The 23,808-nt window shown below is 32.6% G+C and overlaps 1 protein-coding gene across 1 annotated transcript; it reads left to right on the forward strand.

Moving 5' to 3' along the window:
• Positions 1-18,418: 18,418 nt before the first annotated feature.
• Positions 18,419-21,219, forward strand: LOC143155159 (uncharacterized). Its single transcript, XM_076327580.1, has 2 exons — positions 18,419-18,849; positions 20,242-21,219. Exons 1-2 carry the CDS (start codon positions 18,419-18,421, stop codon positions 20,663-20,665), a joined length of 855 nt encoding a protein of 284 aa, XP_076183695.1. The 3' UTR covers positions 20,666-21,219.
• The last annotated feature ends 2,589 nt before the right edge of the window (positions 21,220-23,808 follow it).

Below are 23,808 nucleotides of genomic sequence, written 5' to 3' on the forward strand. Positions count from 1 at the left end.
GCCAGGAGGTGATCGGCGAACCCACGTCGCCTGGGAAGCTTGTCAGGAAAAAGGACACTCCCTCCTTTTGGCCCTCCGTGGCAGGACCTTGGCATTTAAACGAGGTCCCTGCACTCTTGGACCGGAAGGATACGATTGTGGGCGTCTGGATGGGAAATGGGAGACTTCGTGGTAAAGGCTTTCTTTCTGGCTACAGAGACATTTCTATGAGGGAATTTGGGAAAACTAGGGGGACTTTTACGGTGATTTATGTTCGCTATCATCGGAGATGGGACAAATTTTATTCAAATAATAGACGACGAATGAAGCTTTTATTTGTTAGACGTAATACATGAAATGTAATAAAAATACATAATAGTGGTTCTTCCTGCTCAATCTTCTTTTGCAAGGAGTGAAATATCATAAAATGAAACATTACCATGGTCACATTATAATAATATAATAATTTCCCTTGAAACGATACAGTATAAACTGTTATATTGTATTGTAGAATATAAAATATTGTTATTATAAATATTGTCTCATTCCTGAGTAAAAATATAATGTGAATTGTAATGGAAACAGATGGAATTATATGTTTGGGCGAACATGAGAAACTATGTGTGATTCGGGTACCACGTGAGAAGCATGTTACATCATACCGAAGGAAGTTACATCTGAGACACATTTCTGTGTAATTATATTTGAGAAAGGGTTTTAATCACGATGAGAAATTATTTTTACTGCAATCACATCTCCAGAGATTTGCTTCTTTATCCTTCAGTTTGTCTTTCATTCATCTTTATGTCTTTAAAGAACAAAAACATTTACTTAAAACTTCTCTGTATTATTATATCGTGGAGGATTTATATACGAGTAGATAGAAAATATTTTAAACATTTTCACATATTATCAAATACATTTTCAAACAGTTCTTATAGTTGCTATGAGCGAGAAAGGATTGAGAGAATATAACAATTCCTAAATCGACGTTAAGCCCAAATAACTAACGCTTGTACTTCTACTGCAACTAAATTACAATTTTTTCAAATAAAATAATTTTTAAAAATCAAATTATATATTCTGTATCAACTTTGATTATAACTATAAACATTTATAAAAATCGTCTAACATTATTATAATGTATATATTAGGAAACATAAATTTAATTCTTACGAAAATATATGAATGTTTTCTCAAAATTATAGTGCGCTTGTTGAATAAAATTGTACCTAATGTAGCACATTCTTTGTGATTTGTTGATCATCATAAATAGTTTGTCTCTTCTAAATTTTAATATTTTCAATAATATTTCTGCTATAATAATTCTAACATCGCGTTACATTATTTTCTAGCATTGTATTAATATTTCTTCAGTGAAGTTTCATGTTTAAAAAATAAAAACTATAATTTAAATGTTTAATTGTTTGTGTACGATAAATATAACTTTTTATTAAGAATCATTTAACCTTTAATTGTATAGTTTCTTTTTTAAAGAATTGCAAATAAAATTGAAAACAATTATATTACTCGTTATAAAATTGACAAAAATATGTTGTAGAAATGTAACAGTAGATGAGAATACACATCGATTTAAACAAAAAATAAATATGTTGCAGTTCTGCAATGATACGCATTTGAAGGTTAAACCTTGTATAATTTCCTTTCTTAACGATTATGGAATCAAACACCAATAATTCTAGTCGTACAAGCACTTTTGTATTATTTTATTCATTGACAAATTAACAAAAACATTAATATTGTGAATATTTTTAACCTTAAACGATCATCTTCAAACATTTCTTTTTCTTTTATATAATTGATGTATATAGAAATGAGAACGCAAAATTAATATCATGCCATAAATTATTACTAACAATATGTACAATGCAACGAGTATGATCATTACATTTTTGGAGGAAATTTAACATGTCCCATTGTTTATCAAATTTTCCCTTGTGCACAGAGTTTTATGGTATTGCAAACAAAGGCGCGTGCAAGTGTTAAACGACTTACCAACCCTGAACGAACGAAGGACTCGAGGCCGAAGGACAGTATGCACCGAGAATGCATTCCCATAATATTTTTGCACTGCTTGCAACATGTTATAGTATGTAAAGTTCAGTCATTCGTTGAAAGGAGTTAGATTCGTATGAGAAACCCCTATCACGAATAACATAGTTGTGTAAATTATATTTTGTGGCAATCATTTATTATTTTGCTATATTAGACATTCAATGGTACACTTCTTAAATTATATTCGAGATGGATAGTCGATTCTGTAAATATTAATTCTAATATTATTATTTTAAACTAACACTTTTTTCTTCGTAATATTAACAGTGATGATGTTTATTCGCATAATAGACGTATGTGCATTGTTATCAATGTTTCAAGTAAGAGTTTCAAGTGCGATTCATTATTTTTTCATTTATTCCATTTGTAAGTGTAATTCGGTTAAAATTTTCATGATCTGTGTCGATGACATTATATTGGGTGTCCCAGAAAATTGAGGTAAAATTTTGGAATTATAAAACGTCCACAATTATGAGCCTAAAACAGCATAAAATACTTTACTGCGTGTCTACCTACCAAAAACATCATAAAATATATAAGAACTCAATTTGAAAAAGGTGCAACTACAATTTGTAGCTGCATGCATGTACCTAAATTCGTAATAAACAGATAGGAATTTGGTAGCTGTTTATTTTTAATAATTTACGAGCAAAATCTTCGATGATTATTTTTATAATTGTACTTCAAACTGTTTCCACATATCTTACATATCTTTCTAAAGTGACACAACTCAAAAAATATAATTTTTAAGTTACCCACACTAACTTATTTTGATAATCTAACATCTTTGTGACAATCTTGATGTTTTAAACGAAATCATACCACTATTAGTATAAGAATGATATATATTTCTTGGTGTATTCAAAAATGATATTTGTTTCTTGGTCTATTCTTTTGCTAATATTATTTTTTTAGTAAAATATAACTCTGCTAAGCTCACATATAGTTTCTTATCTTCTTGAAAAACTTACTTGCTTGAGTTGTGCCATTTTTCGAAATACACGTGCAAATAGTCCATCCCAGTTTAACGAACTATATACCGTTATTAGTGTCCCATTTCTAAATTCTATCCAATTATTATTTTTCCATTTATACCTACATTCAGTTCGTTTTACTAGTGTGTTTGATGGCTTGCGTTAAGACTGACAATTTTTTATATCAAACAGTAACATAAAGTAAAACGAAATATTAGAAATGAAGTAAGAACCGTAAGAATTGTTTTGTTAGTGTATTGCATATATAATTGAGAAACAACGGACATTTGGTTTACAGGTGTCACAATCGGCGCTGACAGTTTTCAAACAGCGTCATAATAGTCGTAAAATGATTCAGAAATATCGTACGAGTAAGATTAGAAAGTTGGTGCCTTTTTTCTCCAGATTAGTTGTGTGTAACCCTTTGATTACGTAAGTAAGGAATCGATTTTTATTTAGTTATTGCACTTCAGATGTCTCAAAAGGAATTTTAGGCTAATAACGATGATATGACAAGTGGGAAAATTAATCGCTGCGAATGAGTGGTCTAGAAACGTATTATTTTAATATATTTAAAGTGAATTTACATTGCTAATCGTGATAATCTTAAGACAAAAGACAATATAATCGAATGGAAAATGCACTTACTGCAAAAGCTATAGCAAAAGTAATAATCTTTTTACTGTACGAAAAGAATTTGTTTCGCTAATTGAATACTAATTACGAGAAGTAGAAGAAAAACAGATCATAAATAATAAAACTATTCAAAATCGAAATACACAAGATTTTGTATTTCTTCTATTCTGTCATATTTATATTAACTTATCCAATTTTAATTTTAGCTAATTACAATAAAAGTTTATTTGTTGCTAGCATACAGTTACAAGTACTGTCACATCCCTTTATTGTATAAATAATAGTAAAATTTTAGTTGTGTTTTGCTTTAATTAAACTAAATTTAATTAAATTGATTCTTCACGATTCATGAAAAGTCGAATAGATTGCAATTAAAAAAGGAGTTTGTTGATTAATAATTTACTTTTCCTTGTCAGAGTAGAAAACATAAAGAATCAAAAATATATCAGTTATATAATGAGAAAAAGAAAGTAGAGAAGAACATAATAAACAAATTTATCAATAAATAGTACACTTCTAAGGGTAAATATACTATACATACAATTAAGTAAACTCTAAATGTCAGTATTTAAGGTAAACATTGCATATATTTTGCATTCAATTTAGTATTTGCACTCTCTTATAATATACGGAAATGTGTAAGAAAATGTTAACATTACTTGATAAAGTTAATAGTAACTATTTATCGAAATATTCAGATGAATGAATGTACACATTAACAGGATGTTCTTATTTTACTTTTTTCTCGTCGTATAATTAATATCGATACTTCTTGTTTACGTTCTCTCCTTTATTTTTTCTAATATTCTTCTTACAGCATTTATAACTACTGGTTTTTTAATTTACAGATCATATAATATATCTATATTATAGTCTTTTCTCAGAAAAACTCGAACAACAAAGTGTCGAACCATTAAATAGAAGCTATTAAGTAGAATGTGTATATAAGAATATATATATATATATATATATTCTTATATATATTATCTGTGGAGGTTTGATCTGTAAATGTATAAACAATAAAGTGTGTTTTATTTTTAAAATTCACCGCACATACTGCTTTGATCGATATACAATCGTCAATGGTCCAGTGTCAAACATATATTAAATTATCATGGATGTTAACGATATCCGGATCAGAATTTATTCGCATCTTTGTATTTAATCTATTTGCAATCGCATTAACTCATTCGTTCGCCAAATATTCTTGCATTCAATCGGAATTTATTATGAAACCACTTGATTATTGTCGATCGAATCATATAGAAACCAGTCGTTCGATAACAATAAAATGTCGTAATAGTTTCTTTTTGGAGTCACGCCCCGTGATTAAGGAACGAAGCTGTTAACCGTGAGTATCGCGATTTCGTGACGTCAAATTGCGTTCGTGTTCGAAGGACATCGAAGTAGGTACTTCCGATGTGCTTTACAACTGGGAGCTCGACTTGCATGTATTACATTGCAAAATAATTTTAAGAAATTATTTCGAATCACTGATTGGGTAGTTAAAGAGACGAAGAAATCTTACAAATTTGAATACAGACTTTTATTTAAGATTGTTTACCGATTAAAAGGAAAGAATACGGAAATTAATTTGAACTTGGTTAATTTTTCAAATTGATTATTTTTTTTGTAAAATTAACACGAAAATCTATTATTGTCTTATAAAGTTTCACTTTCAACTAACTAATAAATTTCTAGCTGGAAGATGAAATATGTTCGAATTACTTTTCATAGATATTTAACTAGTATAGTAAGATCAAACACTGATTCAGTATACAGGAGGGAACATTTAAAACTTGCTTTCTTTTGGTTGATAAAAGAATGCGTCATATTGATCTTGCTTGACTTCAAGGGGGACATAATTTAATGTCGATCATTTTTTCCTAGGTATGCAGAAAATGCAAAGATTAACTTGATTTTCTTACGTGGAATAATAAATTTTAGATTTACGTTTTAGTAAAATGTTTTAAGACGCGTTGCATGTATACTATACCTATACTGAAATTTGACAATATGAACAATACATATACAACGTGTTTCAGTTTTATCCGCACAACTTAGTTAACATATTCTACAAGATAAATTAAGAAAAATATGTTATACGTATATAAGCTTTTAAATGATTTATTAAGAAGTTATAACAAAATTACAAAACAGTAACGAACTGGTGTTTTATCAGTACAACATACATAATGTTACTATTTGTATTTTTGTAAATTGTAATGTTTACTCGTTAAAATACTTGATTTAGTCGTTGACTTCTGTTAAAATTAATAATATTTAGTACGCTGTAGGATTTCAATCCTACATGATTTATTCAATGAGGAATAAGAATAGTATGAAAAACTTTTTATTTGTGTTCTGCTGACCAGATGTTCACTAATATTCAAATAACCAAAACTGAAATCCAAATAATAAAATGACTAAAACTTGTTAATTCAAAAGAAAATCAAGTCGCAGTATATAAGAAGAAGAAAAATACATGTACACATGTATTGTGAGAGCAAAAGTTTATAAACAACAAACTAATATGTGTGAAGAGTTAGTACAAAGGATTAGTAAAGTATTTGCTGAAATTAAGCAAAATAAAAAGAAATCGAAAATAGAATAGATTCTACTTTGTTTGTAATTTTGCATGAATATGCTTATGGAAACACAAATAAATTTTGTTTAGTTTAGTTTTATTAGATTATGCAAACATAAACAGTCTTTATCTAATTACAAATAGATATGGACAATATTTTCATATGCTGTGTCAAGGAAACACCAGTTTATCATTAGTTTATATTTTTTTACTATAACTTTGTAATGAATCATTTAAGAGTTTATGTATTGGTAAACTTTTGCACGAGAAAACTGGGACACCCGGTATATTACTTTTCACAATTAGAGTGTATCGACGCTCAAGGTTAACATTTTGAACACTTGTATCGGCAATGCATATATAAATAAGTAAATCATTGAAGTATTCGATTGGTTCATTAAAGTAAATTATTTTCCATAGGTACTAGTTGACCTTCAACGACCTTGATTAATCTTCACCGATAAATCATAGTGCGCGTTTTAAAATGCTCTATTTAAATATAAGTCAAAATACATAATCGATTTAAAAAAAAAACAAATTGACTTTCGCATTTTCTCAACATCTCCATTTGCAAAAAATTTATTGACATCAAATTATTCTTCGCTTGAAACTAACCAAGATTGGTCTAATGCATTGTTTTTTCATCTCTAAAAGTAGGTAAGTTATTCAAATGCTTCTTTAAAATGGAATTACACAATGGATTATGGGATGCACCAACCTGTATGCAACTTGCACTTCTGGACACATAACTTTATATCTAACAATAAGACAATTTTTCAATACATTCTGTCATTGGAAGATCCGTTACTGTTGTATAAAATATTAATTTCTTCTGTAATTACACTGCAAACGATTGAAAAAGCATCAGAATCTACCATTGTTCGTTTTAAACAACGTCCGAACATTAATTAACATAAATCATGAATTCACATAGAATTCTAATACTCTCTTGAAGCTTTATCACACTTTTGAAGTTCACGATTACGTGAGAATCGTAATTCAGACATGACACAATGCATTTTAACATTTGTTATACGTAATAGGATGCAATGGGAAGAAAATTTTTAAAAATTACACTGCTCGTTAATCTGTATAAATATGACTTTATTTTCAATGGATATGGCCTTCAGTCTTATTCAATGAGGAATAAGAATAGTATGAAAAACTTTTTGTTTGTGTTCTGCTGACCAGATGTTCACTAATATTCAAATAACCAAAACTACAATCCAAATAATAAAATGACTAACACTTGTTAATTCAAAATAAAATCAAGTCGAAGTATATAAGAAGAAGAAAAATACATGTACACATATATTTACACGCGTATACACAAGAAAAAAAGACCCAAAATTATTGGGTCTACCATATATATCTAAATTTATTGTCTGATAAATACTAAGATAACAAAATAACATGTTTTGAGAATGCAAGCGAATAATTGGATAAAATTGGACGCACTTGCCAGAATTAGTACTACATAAACAAATTATAAATTTTCATTGAAAACTATTCAAATTATTATGTTTTAATATTATCAGGAACAAAGGAGACAATTAGGAGTTCTAATTCTGACGAGATACTTAGTATACAAAATGTAATAATAATTTGTATTCTTTTTATTCTATTATTAAAGTGCAAATTTGATAAAAAATGTTTTTATTCTCGACATTTCCATCAACAACTATGGATTTCCTCAAAAGTATTATCCGAAGTACTAATGTTATTATACAAATTATATACATAAACAAAAATTAAGGAATGATATAATATACTAAGAACTTATTAGTAATTAACAAAAATACGGTGTACAATAAACTGTTGTTAACATAATTGATGGTTTTAATGTATTTGTGCACATTTAAGAGAGTAATTGAGTCAGAAGTTGAAATTCCAATGAAAAAAAGTGAAAAATCAATTAGAATAAGAGAATTTGTATACAAATTAACAATATAATTGCAAAAATACACATTACTTTGATTAATCATCTATTCATAATTAAAACAAATACATCAAACACGATTACACTTATTCTTAAACGTTATAAATTAATTTTCTATGATTCAAAATGATCAAATAAAATAATAATATAAAATGAGAAAGTGTTTTTGTTATTTACTGTATTTGTTCAGACGACGTTATAATCAATTGTATTAATATATAAAATTAAATATTTGAAACTCTCTGTCTCTCTCCTACTCTGTGTGTGTGTCCATGTGTTGTTATCCAAAATTGTAAGTTTACTTCATTTTCAACTCGTGTAAAAAACGCGAAAAATAAAGACATAAAGGAAAGTTTTGCACTATTAGCATAAATAATAATTTGTCAGTCTTTTCAAGAAAAAAATGCTGTTAGACAAAAGTAAAAGTTCAATTATAAAAAACCATTTATTCATGAATTAATTGGAACGAAAATTGTTTAATATTCAGTTACTACTTAATTATAAATAATTTCTTAATAAATGTTTGTCTTCATCTTATTGAATAATTTTTATTATTACATTTCTTGGAATCTCCTTGTAATGTAGCAGAAACTTCTTCGATTTTCGAAAAAATTTCTTGAGATTTGAAGTAGTTGACTATTTTATTTAGAGAAAATAAAGCAAGTAAATGTACCAAATGGTATTACTATTAAATAAATGATATAATTTGTTTTTAAGTTACTCGAAGTGTATTGTTACTATTCTTATAATGAAATAAACAGTGCTATTGATAATAAACGAACACAATCTAAAGCCATTGTTAGTTTTAGCAACTTTAGAATTCGTAATTAATTCGAACAAGAATTGCAAAATCTGTATCAGTATCAAAATAATTTAAAAATATCTAAAGGGAAAAAATCAACAGAGTTTGAAAAAGTCTGATAAGTGCTAAGAGGAAAGTTGAATATACAATCGACAAATTGTTAATCGTTATTTATGCGTTCAGAATAATTACGTAAATAATTCAGAAACTTATAACGCTATAAGCATTTAAAAATTAAAAGTATCATATTTCAAAAAATAGATAAAATATAATGTTTAGAATTTGCTCGTGAAAATATAAATTTGAATTGGAATACAGTAAATCTTTATCACATCTATGTATAATTTGTTCTCTAGCTTATTTTTAAATTTCAATTTACATTTCTAAATTTTCAAACCATTTTAAATAATGAGAAAAAATTAAATTTAGATGTATCGAAATTAGTAACAGTGTGAGGAGCTTTTAGTGCATTAGGAAAGCTGCCAATTGCTTTTATCACTAAAAAAATGTTTAATGAGAAATTTCAGTGTGTATTAGAAATACATTTGTCACCGTACATTAGATAATATGATATAATATTATTTAAATTCCAATAAACTGATGTTCCTATCCATCACAAATTGAGTATTCAAGCATGACTGAGATCATTCTGGCATTCAAAATTTAGCATGACTGGCATGTTCTCCACAGATGTATATATTAAAATAACTGACAATATTCTAAAGCTGAAGAATTAAAAGAAACAATTGCTAATGCGTGGAAAGTACTCAACCAAGGCTTAAGAGAAAATTTATAAGTAGTATGAAAATGAACATTTTTCAACTATTTCACCGCCATGGATAAGCTACTGACTACTCAAAACTATTTTCAATATAATTAATTTATAAATAAATGGTTTTTTGGACAATGTTACAAACAGCCTCTTTTTTAAAAGGACGAATAATTATTTATGCAAATAGTACAAAACTTTTTTTATAACTTTACTTTTCCTGTATTTTTACATACCGATCAAAAGCACAGTGAACTTATAATTTTGACCAGAACACGCACGCCCACACACACACAACACACCCACACACCGAATAAACATATAATAAATATATACATAGATTTAAATATTATTAAAAATATCAATTAACAATTTTATAAACACTTAGTGAGATATAAAAATTTCAAGTAAATTATGTACGCATAGTGTAAGTAGCTAGTTGGTAAATATATGTAATTTAATATTTAATTCAAGACTCAACATTGGTACACGATACTTTCGTCATAATTAATGAAATGCAAGTTTGGCAATCTACATACTTTGAACTGAAATATAGGTAAAACTTTTTTTTTTTATTTCAAACAACAGTAAAATGCAGATGAATAAAACGTCCTGTTTAAATTCATTAAAAAAACGAAGATTGTCGATTATAATAGCGCTTTAACTTTCCCGTCGTTAATAATAAAACATTTGATGCGAGTTAATCTCTATTTTAAAAAAAGAAGAAAACGTACGGAAAATTTCTCATTTCACCTCCGCTTTTGATTGAAGTAATAAAAATATTATAATATTGGGTTCCATTTCCTTGTAAATTTGATTGATTAATGAATTATGAATGGGGCATCTAGCGATGTTCTGAAAAAAAGCAAATGACAATTTACATTTTTTCTGAAAAATAAACCATAGAGAAGGCCTTATAAAATGTTTGAATATCAATAGTGACACTGTTTCGTATATCAAATTATTTCTGTAAAGTTTAAGAAAGATGTAAAAATTACAATTGTTTTTGCGAAACGTTTTTATAAATTGATCATTTCCTTAAGTTATACCGTTATCTTATTGAAATTCTTTATAAATAACAAATCGATTAAACTCCGCAGCCAGTCGGCACATTTTCCAAATAAATTTTTTTCACTTGAAGCACTTTATTCACTGTTGAATCTCAATTTTGATTTAATAATATAGGGAAGACAAGGTAAAATTGAGTATAATTGAAAATTCTCTGAGTAATGTACAAACATAGATTTAGTTCAATAATTTCATAATGATAATCTAAAATTAAATTTATCTTTACGAAAAAGTAAGAAGTGAAAGTGTAACGTTACCTGTAGTGCAGTCCGTAAGAGAATGGCTAGGAATGTCGAGAGCATAGTGGTTTTGATCGATTCGAGGCATTGAACCGCCCCTCCACGATACTTCGAGATTTTTTATTCTCAAACCTGAACATTAGACTCTCGTTTTACTTTTTTAATAAAGATATAGGAACGATTCTCCTCACACATTCACTTTCTTTTCGAATTTTCTATATTATTTAATTTAATACGCAATATTAATATTTGACGAAACTAATAATTAACCTTTTACTTCTTTTAACAGTTCATTTTCCACTGCTTTACATATTTACTGTCTGGTCGTCTTACAAAGAATTTAATCATTTTTAACTCTTTCGTATAAAAGAAATCTACGAAAGAAAATTAAATTTAGCATTACAGAAAGGTAATTACTTTTATTTATAAAGGCCGATGTAAAAATATTGTCCCCCTTTTATATGAAACTATTTATTACGCCACTGAGTTAGGTACAAGAAAATGCAGTTTATGAACTACAGTTAATAAATGTTTAACTCGGCTTACTAACTCATAATTTCAAGATAATTTGCTTCAGAATTTGGCCCTAGCTTTGACACTTATAGAAGCCTTATAATTCCACGACAAAAATTGTTGAGAAATTTGTATGTTCTCATGATCAGTTTATGATTTGGTAATTCTAATAGTTTTACTGGGAAAAGGAATATTATTATGTTTCATCTCGAATCTGCTAGTTGAATTCATTAAATTCTGCTCTCATCCAGCAGATTCTGTTTTATATGTAGCCCTATTAATCTTCTAAATTTGTTGAAATTAATTAAGTACCAAGAAGCTATAGGGTTTAATTGGAACTGTTCGAATGAAAAATAACGTTACGTCTAGGCCAGAGTTTGCTAAATAAAGCTTATTGATGAATTTATCTAGAAAATCTGGTTCGAAACGTAATACTGTTGCTCTTTGTATCAAACATATTACTTATTACACACGAAAGTCTCTTTTTAACACACTAGAGGACCTTTGAAAAGTGAGGTGTGGGCCTTTAAAAAGTAACTAAACCTTTTCCAATTTCTGTGATGTCCTGTCACCACCTCGCATGCGTAAAAACTATACATAGATTTCGATCTCCAATCGATAGATTGAGATTAGTAAGTAATGTTACCTTATGGGAAATAAAGCCATGGTAGCTCATTAGATCATACTATCAACCGAAAGTACTGAACACGCCTACAGTTCTTCTTTTGTGTGTCCGTTGAACAAATAAAATCCGTTTAGCCGAATGTATCTTCAGAAGTATCACTTACAAACCCAAGTGTTCAAGGAGTTGGTCGAACGAAAACAGTCTCATAGATTAAATATCGTTTTATTAAATCAGCCCGCATCGTATGTACAAAGAACGAGAGGAATAACGCAGCCAACGTCGCCGAAGGAACCTGTTCCACTTCCGGTTCGTCGCATCAGATCAGGTATTTCTGAATCAGGGGACTGGAGTATGCAGACACGAGTACAGGAACTTCGAAAGACGTCGATTTGCCAGCTTCGGCGACCAGGCCGATCTTCTCGTTAATATGCGCAGCCGCGTGTTCTGCCTTCGCTAGGGCAACTTCCGGTGTGTCGACAACACGGCCATCGGGTCCAAGGGGTGCAGAGGGTACGATCTTTGCGATTTGGAGTGGCTCCAGGCCAGCAGTTAGGAGTGGTGACGTGTAGGCGATCACATGATCAGCGGACTTCACAGCTTCGTTGGCAAGAGTGATCTTTTCGTTAAGGTGCGCTGCAGCGTGTTCCGCTTTGGCCAGGACCACTTCCGGGGTGTCTACTACCCGACCGTCCAGGCCAATGGGAGCTCCTGGGAGAAGCTTGGTGAAGGTCAATGGGGCTGCTAATGTTGCAACATGAGGGCTCAGCAGATAGCCTGGTCGAGCGAAGGCTACTGTCAGTATGGCGGATAAAATGATCTGAAAAAGAAAAAGAAATGATTGCTAAAGGGGTGACAGTCGAAACTTTATAAACTTGGAAGTTAAACCAGTGTCTCTTTTACACTTTCCGTTGTTATAAACGTTACAGACAATGGATAGTGTCGGTCGATTGAAAATTGAAAAGTGAAAAATGAACATTTGGGAAATGGACACAACTGTTCTCTTCTCGATAACACGCGATATTATATCGAATAAAACAACAATAAATAAAGCAAAAAATTTATGTGAATTTGTACAAAAACAAATGAATTGATATTTTTGCTCACCTACACTTTTCATAATTGGTGCGCAAAATTATTTAAAACTAAAAATTTTACAATACGTTTCTTCTAGAATTGGACAGTCCATTGTCGTGATATATTATCGAAGAACACCAGAAAAGATTTAAAACATTTACACGAATAAACCAACACAACAATGCTGGTGAGATTTACTAATTAGAAAATTAATAGAATATTATTAAATGTGTCTGTGATTACGATCACATTGTTTATTATTGCTTAATGTTTCTATATCGATGGTCCGAGGATGATCGCAAACCATGTCTGTCTAAAATGTTTAACAATGATAAACGGTTTGTCACGACTGCAAATACCTTTAATAACTATGATCGAGATATTAAAAATAATAATTTAATATAATAATTCGTACGAGACAACACGAGAAATACTAATTATAACTTACCAGGGTGTTCATGGTGTATAGACGTGGGCTCCTTGTACGCTAGCTGAAACACAGTACTCGCCAAGGTGCCTTGGTCCGGTCTTATGGTATCCACCTTGCCTCATGAGCTTTATATAGCACCTGGACAAAAAGGTTTCGCTCCATGGGTTCTCCCATCGTCGGGAGAACGCGCGACTGGGAAACGCCCTGCCCAATAAAACTCGATACACCTGACATTGACATTTGGTCCAATCGCGGTTCTTTTTCATTCTGTCGACAGGGACAATCGATACGGACCGGTGACGGGGAGGGAGGAGGGGGAGGGGGTATCTCGATCGAATCTGTCGTAAAGTCGATTACGAGTGAATGACTTCGAAGGTTTGCTGCTTTTTTTGGTCCAAGTAAACGAATTTCTTACCGACTGCTGATTGCGTGATCGACGATTTCCGTGTTCGATGACCATGGGATTTTCTTTTGTTTCTGGTTTCAATTGTTCATCAGTAGACAAATAACAATCGTAACTTGGTTCGCAGGTAAGTTTAAAACAATAGCTTTATATTAGTAACCGTATCGTATTGTACAAAATGGACTTTCCATATTAACTTTACAGTCAATTGAACTATTGTCATTGTGAGTGATTTCTTTCATTTTTATTTATTTTTATTACATACAATGGTTAATTTTCATTATATTCACCATTACGTAATTACTTTCAAAGAGACGATTTTTACTATTTTAAGTGTTGTCTAGGATTAGGTTAATAACAATTTATAGTATCTCACTTTTTTACCGAATGTATAATCATCTTTTTTCCTACAAATATAATTTCGGTGCAATAGAAACGTATTGTTACTATTCTTTATTACAGATAATTTTGAAAAAGACCCTAATTACCGAGTGTCACAATTATAAGTAATAATGTTATAAGTAAGAAATGTACATATAAACTGCAGCAATACGATGCTAATAACTGCAGCAGAGACGATGTTAATTGTTTGACTGTCTCCGATCTAGAACTTTTAATATTATTTAGAAAAATTGGAAAACGATTTCGAGTCTTCCAATTTTTGTAATGTCAATATAATTAAGTAACCTATATGGATTTATTGAATTATCATTGCAGATAATAAACGGTTCCTTTCGTTATTTTAGAACAATTTATTATGCAGGTTTTCTTATGCAAACTAGAATGTCTATTCCGCTAGAGGAGAATGTAAGTGTATCTGAATGTAACGAGAAACTGCATGATGTAACATTTCATATTTTTGGAACTACAAGAAACAGTATTGATGAAAGTGGCTACTCAAATAGAGACATTTAATGTCAAAACTTGTATGCTTGCGATTAATAATTCTATCGATTTGTTTTTTAATCAATTCTGTGGTCAGTCACATATTTTAAGTGTCTCAAGGAAGTTAGAGATTCGTTAAGCTTTATAAATATCACATTCGATATTTTACAAATTTTAGAATACATTACATCCTATTAGTTCATTTGTGCTGCTATTAATTCTGTTAGTGAATTGCTTAAAGTTCTTAATTTTCATTGAGGCTTAAAATGATTAGGTAAACAGATTTTCGTAAAAGTATCATAATTATTACCATATCTTTTGGAGTTGCATACAGCTAAGCTCAAGTTTCAGACAAGGTTTCAATTATAGTACGTACAATTATATCGTTTACATTATAAACGTAACTTAGATTACAAACGGCAATGCTGGCAATGCAAAAAACGGAGAATTTTCACTGTAAAATAATTGACAATTGACTATCGGACACCAATAGACCATCATTAGTAAATAATTTATTTAATATTTCTAAACGATACGTTAATAATTATTTTTCTTTTTCGTTTGTTTAAACTTAACTTACAAATATTTTAAAAAATATCACATGTATCCTTCATAATCTCCATCAACCAACAGAGGATGATATTTAATCGAAAAGGGAGTCGAGAGTTAGTTTAATACATGGTTGAAGAAAAGTTACAAAAGTTTTTTAATGACCACAACTAAGTGTATACCTATGATGCATCTGTCAAAAGTGTCAGACTTTGCAATGATTTCTTCCACTATTTAAACCGAACCTTACCGTTTATACCTCTCATTGTGGAGATACAGATTCCATTGTCATATTATGTAACCCGACAAACAGTTATGACAAGGATTTAAATTTCTTTCGAGGATCTATTGCTCCATTCCAATCCTAAGTATGCAGAGCAAGAACTATTGCACACAGCTCTTGAATGCATATTGAACATTTTCTTATATTAAATATATTATTAATATTGTATACAGAAAGAGTATTTTCGTTTATTAATAAATAATCATGTTGAATTACTTTGTATTTATGTCCAAATATATCTTATTAGGTATATCGATAATTGAAACGGAGTAAAACTTATATGTTTTGCTTAAACTCTCATAGTGATACATTAATATACAAATATTTCAATTATGACTATTGTTTTATTTTTATATACAAAAATAGTCATTTCTGAAATGATCGTAACTGATACATTTCTATTTTTTAGTTTATCATTCTGACAGTATAAGCAAAGAGAGAATGGTAGTAATCGTGCATCGCAGAGAAATATTAAAAAATTACCAAACTGGCTGAATTATTCGACGTTATGTAAAATAGATGTTAATATTAGTTTAAAACTGTTGTACCATAATTTTTGTTGTATACTTTGTTATATTACACGAGTTACTGAACCGAAGCAATAAATTTAAACTCTTCAGGACCATACTAGAAGCAAAATACTATTAGGCTGATATCTCGTTTGCAATTAATTTGATCGAGAATATAGATATAATGTAAATAGTGCTAAATTTAATTTTCACTGGTATGCGTTTTTTCATGTAAAATTAATTTTAAACAAACTGTGCAGAAGTATTTTTGCGACGTCTCTAGATTCCCCCTTCGAGCATGAGTTTCGCGATGTCATGAAGTTGCGTTAAATCACATCTACTCTATAGGTGTGATTTAAGTTTAATCACAGTTACTCCAGCTGTTTCCTTGCAGTGCTGTAACATTTTGATTCTAAGAATCACATTTTAAGTCTTCACGAATAATTTTCGTCGTGTATGTTTATCCTATAAAAGCAAGAGTAAACGAGACAACGATATATCATACACGTATCCCCTTTTGTCTCTCAAAAAACTCATTTTCTGGAAAGAAATTTGCGAAATCGTATAGATTATATAAATTTAATTTCATTTACATACTCTTTAGTAGAATAATAAACAGCTTATCTTATTCCATGCTATGAATTAGAATCGTGACTGTTTAATAAAAATCAGTTCGTTAGATTTGGATTAACTCGGAACAAATAAACAAAGGAAGTTAACTTATAATTGTCTAAAAGTGTTACAATTACAGACATAGTTACGATTTTATTCGTACAGATTTTTCTACGTACATTTCCCACCGAAATCGGCCAATTACTTTCCCCTAGAAACTAGGGGAAACTCCTTCCCTTGCTCTGCATACTTGGGACTGAAATGAAGCATTAGATCCTCGAAAGAAATATAAATTTTTGTAACAGTTTGTCAGGTTACACAATGTGACAATGGAATTTGTATCTCCACAATGCGAGGTATAAATAATTAGGTTAGATTTAAATGCAGAGTGTCTCGATAATCGCCGGTCGATTTGAATTTCGCGCTATTTTTAAAACGTCAAACCGATTAACCCGAAACTTGACATATATCGTCTAGACAGATGGAAAATGAATCCTGAAAAAGTACACGACGAAAGAACGCGAGCAAATTATTCAGGCGTACTACGAATAATCGCGATCTTTAACGGCGACCTCATAAAAAATGTTGGGAAAAAATTGGTGGTCTGTAAAAGAATCCAAGGCGATCATTTGGAAGATATCTCGTACCGTTATTAACTCCCAAGTTTGTATTTATAAATAAAAGAAAATATCCAGACTACTTAAATCGTTTGAGTTTTATCGAAAAAGTAAATCGACCGGTGATGATCGAGACAATGATTCTTCCTTATAGTGGAAGAAGTCATTGCAAAGTCTGACACTTTCAGCATATGCACTATATACTCGTGGTAATTAAAAAGCATTTGTAACGTGTCTTCACCGATGCATCGAACTGGTGTTCGACGTTCCGGGATTGTCTTCGCTATATACCGTTGCTTTCACCTAAAAGCAACGATCGCGCTACCTGGATTAAAAATGTCGGCTTGTGATCTAACAACAAACAGTACTCGGCAGTAGTTGGCGGCAGCGCGGCGCCCTGATCGATTACGCGATCGTCGGCCTTCGAATGGCGTCGACCTTGGCGGCCAGGGCCGGCCTGGAAGAGAAATGACAACGGGATCGTGTGTCTTCCCGGCCTCGTAAGAGACGCGAAAATAGAGCCCTCGCCAAGAATTTTTCCCGGCCGGCGACACCCGCAGACAGTACTCGTTTTACAACAAGCTTACCTTGCCCCGAGGAACGGAAACGCGTGGCCTATCCCCGGGACCCGCTGTTCACGCGCGTTTTTCAATCTTGTATCGATTTTTCTGTCGTTTCGCGGGCGGATCGTCGTGTTACGCGATCTACGCGGCCTATAAAAGCCGATCTATGATGATTCGTCTCATAGTCGACCGCGTCGAACGATCCTCTTTGCCAGCCCCGACGATCGTTTCACCATCGATTCATCATCGAGTCGCCCTTCCAGCCGCTTCCAGAGGTTCGTCAAAGATGGGACCAGTTGGCTTGGTGTTCGTCGCCTCTATTTCCGTGGCCCTAGCCAAGCCAGGTATTCTGTCAGCTCCGTTGATCGCTACGCTGACCCCTGCTGCACCCGTCGGTCCTGATGGCAGAGTGCTGGATACACCTGAGGTAGCCGTGGCGAAGGCAGAACACGCCGCGGCGCATCTGAACGAGAGACTGAACCTGGCCAACGAAGCTGTGAGATCATCCGTTAGTCTTCAGACTGTGGTCAACCCGGGCTCGTTGGTGGTCACTGGACCGAGTCTTCTGGTACCTGGGGCACCGCTTGGTCCTGACGGAAGAGTAGTAGACACCCAGGAAGTGGCTGTAGCAAAGGCTGCTCACGCTGTTGCACAGGCCAACGAGAGGATCAGTCTTGCCAACGAGGCTGCTAGGTCCGTGGCAGTGGACTTGAACAGGTGAGTTTTTCACTTTATGGATTTCAATTTGGAAGGATCAGCCGAATTGGACGAATCTAAGAGTCGAAGAGTGGCCTTTTTTTGGGCAATTGTAGAGCAAAGCTCGAAAAGGTTGTCATTTTACATTTCTTTTTCTGACGTTTTAAATCGCAAACCGTCGACTTCTTCGTTCGAGTATGGTTTTATTATTTTGTAATTAATTTGTTGCTTCTCTTGTTTAAGATAAACACGATTCAGATCGTTGGTAATATATTTCGATGAATATTTAAGCTGTCTGATATCTTTCTTCAGTGGATGACATTATTTTTCTTTCGCATACGAACAGGATACAGTGGATTCCAGTTTTTTGGGAGATTCGAACGTGTTGAATCAATTAAGTGGCTGTCCCAATTATGTTAATCAGCCAAAGAGTCCACTATATTTTCTTCTAAATGGATAGGAATAAAGTTTAGTTTAGACACATTTTCTTTTTTGCTAACGACGACAGTATCCTTAATTACTGATTTTTTCACCATAAATGCTTCACGAAGTAACGATTACTACACAGCGAATGTTCGTTAAAACGCATATTTTTAATGAAAAGAGATAGAAAAGTGAAACTTTTTCAAGTGTTTTAAAAATATATTTTTCATTTTGCATGATCCATATCTATTGCATATTTCGAGTAAATTGTATACGCACGAATATATTGCTATCTAAATCTATCGAATCTAAATCGATTGGTTAATGAGCTGTTTCAACTTTCTTCAAATTACATGTTGTTTATTCCAATTTGAATCGAAACAATCCTTCGGAACATCAATTTGTTCACTGTGAGTAAATTACTAGTTTTAAAAATACCGTTGAAGAATCTTCTAAGAAACTGTATTTGTTTCGTCGCACTTTATTGGTTATAATTATTAGCCTAGGTTGCTAAATTTCGCTAAATTTAATAATACATTTTCAAAAGCTTGGTGGTAAAGTGTTACAACAATTTGAATAATATTCTACGGTGTGTATACCATGCATTATCGTACATAATACTCGTATATTTACATATTACCTATATTTTAAATGCATAAATATCATGCATTTAACGGTATTTAGTCAGAAACAATAATTTGTTTCGATGCTTTTCGAAAATCAGTGCTTTCGATTGAACATAGGTGTGCGTGCCAAATACGCGAGAGATTATACACCATCGATCATCCCATAGTGTGATTCCCTGCATCCAGTTTACGCACCACATAACATCTGATCTCAATTGTCGGCACTAAGCTTCCTACAACGACAACTTTCTCATTGCCAAGTGAACCTAAACATCCAGAACCGAATTATTGGAATAATTTTGAAGCAATAACCTCTCGAGTTTAACTCAGCTCCGGATTAATCCTCGAAATTTTCTTTCGCCAGGCCATTGGTACCGATCGTGACAAACGGATTGGTTACCCCGGTGGTTCCAGGAGCAACGGTAGGTCCTGACGGAAGGGTCCAGGATACACCGGAAGTGGCTGCTGCAAAAGCAGCTCATGCGGTTGCTCAAATAAACGAGAGAATCAATCTGGCCAACGAAGCTGTTAGGTCCTCAGGAACGTTGGTGGCGGCTGCACCAGCTGTGACCGTTCCGTTAGTGGCCACCAACGCTGTGGTCGTTTCAGGAGCACCTATCGGTCCAGACGGAAGAGTCCTGGATACACCGGAAGTGGCTGTAGCGAAAGCTGCCCACGCATCCGCTCATCTGAACGAGAAACTGAACTTGGTCAACGAGGCTACCAAGTCTGCTGATGTTCTCGCTGTCGCTGGCCCTGCACTCGCTTATGGAAGACTTGTTTATTGAATAAGAGGCTCGACGAAAGAATATTCACATGGGAATTGCGCTAGTTTATAGTCGACGAATAGTTACTCTTAGCTGGAATAAATAAATTGGTCAGAACTGTTCTTGACGTCTCTACGTAGACGTTTCTCGATGGTCCTAGGGCTCGGTTGAAAGGTAATTGGAGGTTGGACAAATTTTCGAAGTCTTAAAGTCTTCGCTTTAATCATGTGATGCTATTTGCGTGGATCGGATTTTTGGAGTTTGACCATCTTCTGCTGCCTTTTGCTTCCCTTGACTGGAAAAATAAAATTGTAATCATGGAACTCGAAACGCTTGTAAAAACTGCCACAACGTGTCATACAATGAATGTACACTCGAATAAAATTATACTCGTTGGAAATGCTTTCCTTAGAAACCATTGAAAGAAAAACAAAAAAAAAAGGAACCCGTATTCTGTATTTTCGGCGCCGCTTTACGGTTTGCCGGCTAATAAATTTCGCAAGCGAGTCGACAAAAAATCTTACTTGAATTTCACTCTGTCGAGATAGACGGAGACATCGATACGTATTGATATCGATGAGTTTGTAGCGGAATATATCAGTATGTCAAGACCGATTGCATCAAATTCGGGCTGTGGATAGTATGCAAATTAACATGGATGCGAATATGTGCAGTCGTGGAACGACGTTCACTTCCGACTAGGCGGAAAAAATGGAAAAATGAGCGAAAGAATAACGAGTAACTTTTAACTAGTTTTCCACGTATTTGTTTTCAATATTCACGGATTCTTTTCGATTTTTCGAAATCCTCGCGATACTTTGGTTCAGCGTCTATATTTATATGTCGACCTTTCTTTTCTCGGTTTAACAAGTATGGATTTCCTATATTTTTTCTATGATTTCACTGTTTTGCTTCAGGGAATGTTTTCCTTCAGAGTTGTCCCATTGAATTTTCTGGTTGTGAAATTTTCATTTATTCAACACGTATTGATAATTATTTCCTTTTTTTTGGAACGAAGTAAAATCATCTTTCTTTTTTGGGTGGTACATTTTTTATTAACGTCTTCTATATTTATTATTACGATACATTTTACATTTCTCTGCAAATTTCCAACAATATAATCGAACTTTCTATTTTTAAACTGCATTTTATAAAATTCGACAAACTTTTAGCCAATTTTACATATCTTACTTACTCTCTCGTTTAATTAATTTAATACGTCTCGGATGTGCACTTGAACGTAGCTTCAATGTTACACTGATTAGTATAAAACAGATTTCCAATGTGTAAGAAAAGTATTTATTACTCGGTACGAATTTCAAATCACGGGAGCCACTGTTAAAGATGGCATGGTTTGTGACAACCACAAATCAGATGCGATCGAGAAATATTTACGACGAATTAATAGAAATTTGTTACTCTTGGTCGATGACAACGTTATAAAGTTTATGCTTTCTTACCGACGAGATGCGTTAAGAGACCACTACATTTTATACACATGCGAAATACTAATAATAAATGTGACACATTGCAATAAAATCGATACGAATCGATAATGAAATGTACTACACAATAAGGCATAATAAAAAATTTCTTTCCGAAAATAATACGAATAGAATAAACGTTAGACACGAACGCTTTCCAAGGTAGAAATTGCCCTTCGGAAATTCCTAAAATCACTATCCTAAAAGTTTAATCCTGGACACAATAAAATTACTCGTAACTTCTTACAATCACCCTTTTAGAAAATAATATCAAGTACACTCTGCAAGTTTTTTCCAAGATTTAAATAATGCGAAATAAATAAAAAATATTCAAATTTAAGGGATATTATTGAAGAATTTAAAGAAAATAGGTTACATGTAAAGTAAATAAAAATATTGATCACTCTATAGACTTTGAAGTAAATTCCTTCCTCCTCGAAGACTTTGTAAACCTCCCATCGTGATCCTATTTGTGTACATTTAGAGCCTAACAAATGAAAGTTCCTTGTCGGAGGATAAATAAAATATACAAGTAATATCAATGGTAAGGGTCTCTGTATCCTGATCGGAGACATTGCCCTTAGGAATCTCCTCAGCAATGGACTATTACGCCGCACACGGATCTCCTGGACGACCCTGAGGTGCGGACATATTAGGGCATGGTTCGTGGTGCAGCTTCGATCGATGGTAAAAAATTTCCGTGAAAACACTTTCGGAGCCGGATTCCAGGCAAAGAAGTCCTTGAAGACAGGCGTGACCAGTCTTGGCGTTTCTTTGGTCCTTTGATCGTCCGGGTTTCCGCGACGATGGAAGAAGAGGAGGATCGCCGTTCCAAGGTGTGGTGTCACATTTTCATATCTATATAAACAGTGTTATGCACAGGACGAATTCGAAGACGTCCGATCAAATCATCATGAAGTGTCTATACGTAAGTTCTGATAGCGAGAGTGTGGGTGCGGGGGCGTAGTTCGAAATGTTTCTCTTTTGGCTAGCTTGCCCGATCGAACTGACAGTGAATTGAATATTATTGTGCCTATGGGAGTACTATGTGGTAGGTTCTATGTGGTTAAGATCAGTGTTTCTCAAGTCCAAATGATCAAGGTGGATGGTAAATAATTTGTTGAGGTTTATTGAGATTCGTAAACAAGGGGATACATTAGGATTGACCAGAGATTCCCAAATCTGAATTGTTGAAGTAGCCTATTGGGCCTTGTTCAAATTTGTAGATTTGAGGACACCCAGATACTGGGTTCCATCAGTGTTACTCAGGCTTGAACAGCTCAGACGTACTGATACAATTTATGTAGACTTGTAGGTAAAAATTAAGTAGGTAAAAAGGTACAAGTCGCTGAATTTGATCAGTTCTGCTCAAGTATGAATAATTGCCGTAGATTATTCGGTTTTATAGAAATTCACAGTTTAGGGGATACCAAAACCTGGTTAGTTCGATCTCCCTCGAAACTTTCTTCGAGTCTTTCTCAAAACTAATAAGGAATGTTTATAAACCTAGCAATTCAGAAAATTTTGAACAATTGTGTGTAAGTAGACTAGTTCATCCGTAACGTAAAATCATTTTTCATTGGTGCTACAATAAGTTCTAAGGTAACAATAACAGATCTCCGAAAGAAGTTTAAACAAAAGTTGCATCTCTATTTTATATGTTCAGAATTACGAGCATAG

This window comes from Ptiloglossa arizonensis, chromosome 2, assembly GCF_051014685.1.
Source record: "Ptiloglossa arizonensis isolate GNS036 chromosome 2, iyPtiAriz1_principal, whole genome shotgun sequence".
Lineage (NCBI taxonomy): Eukaryota > Metazoa > Arthropoda > Insecta > Hymenoptera > Colletidae > Ptiloglossa > Ptiloglossa arizonensis.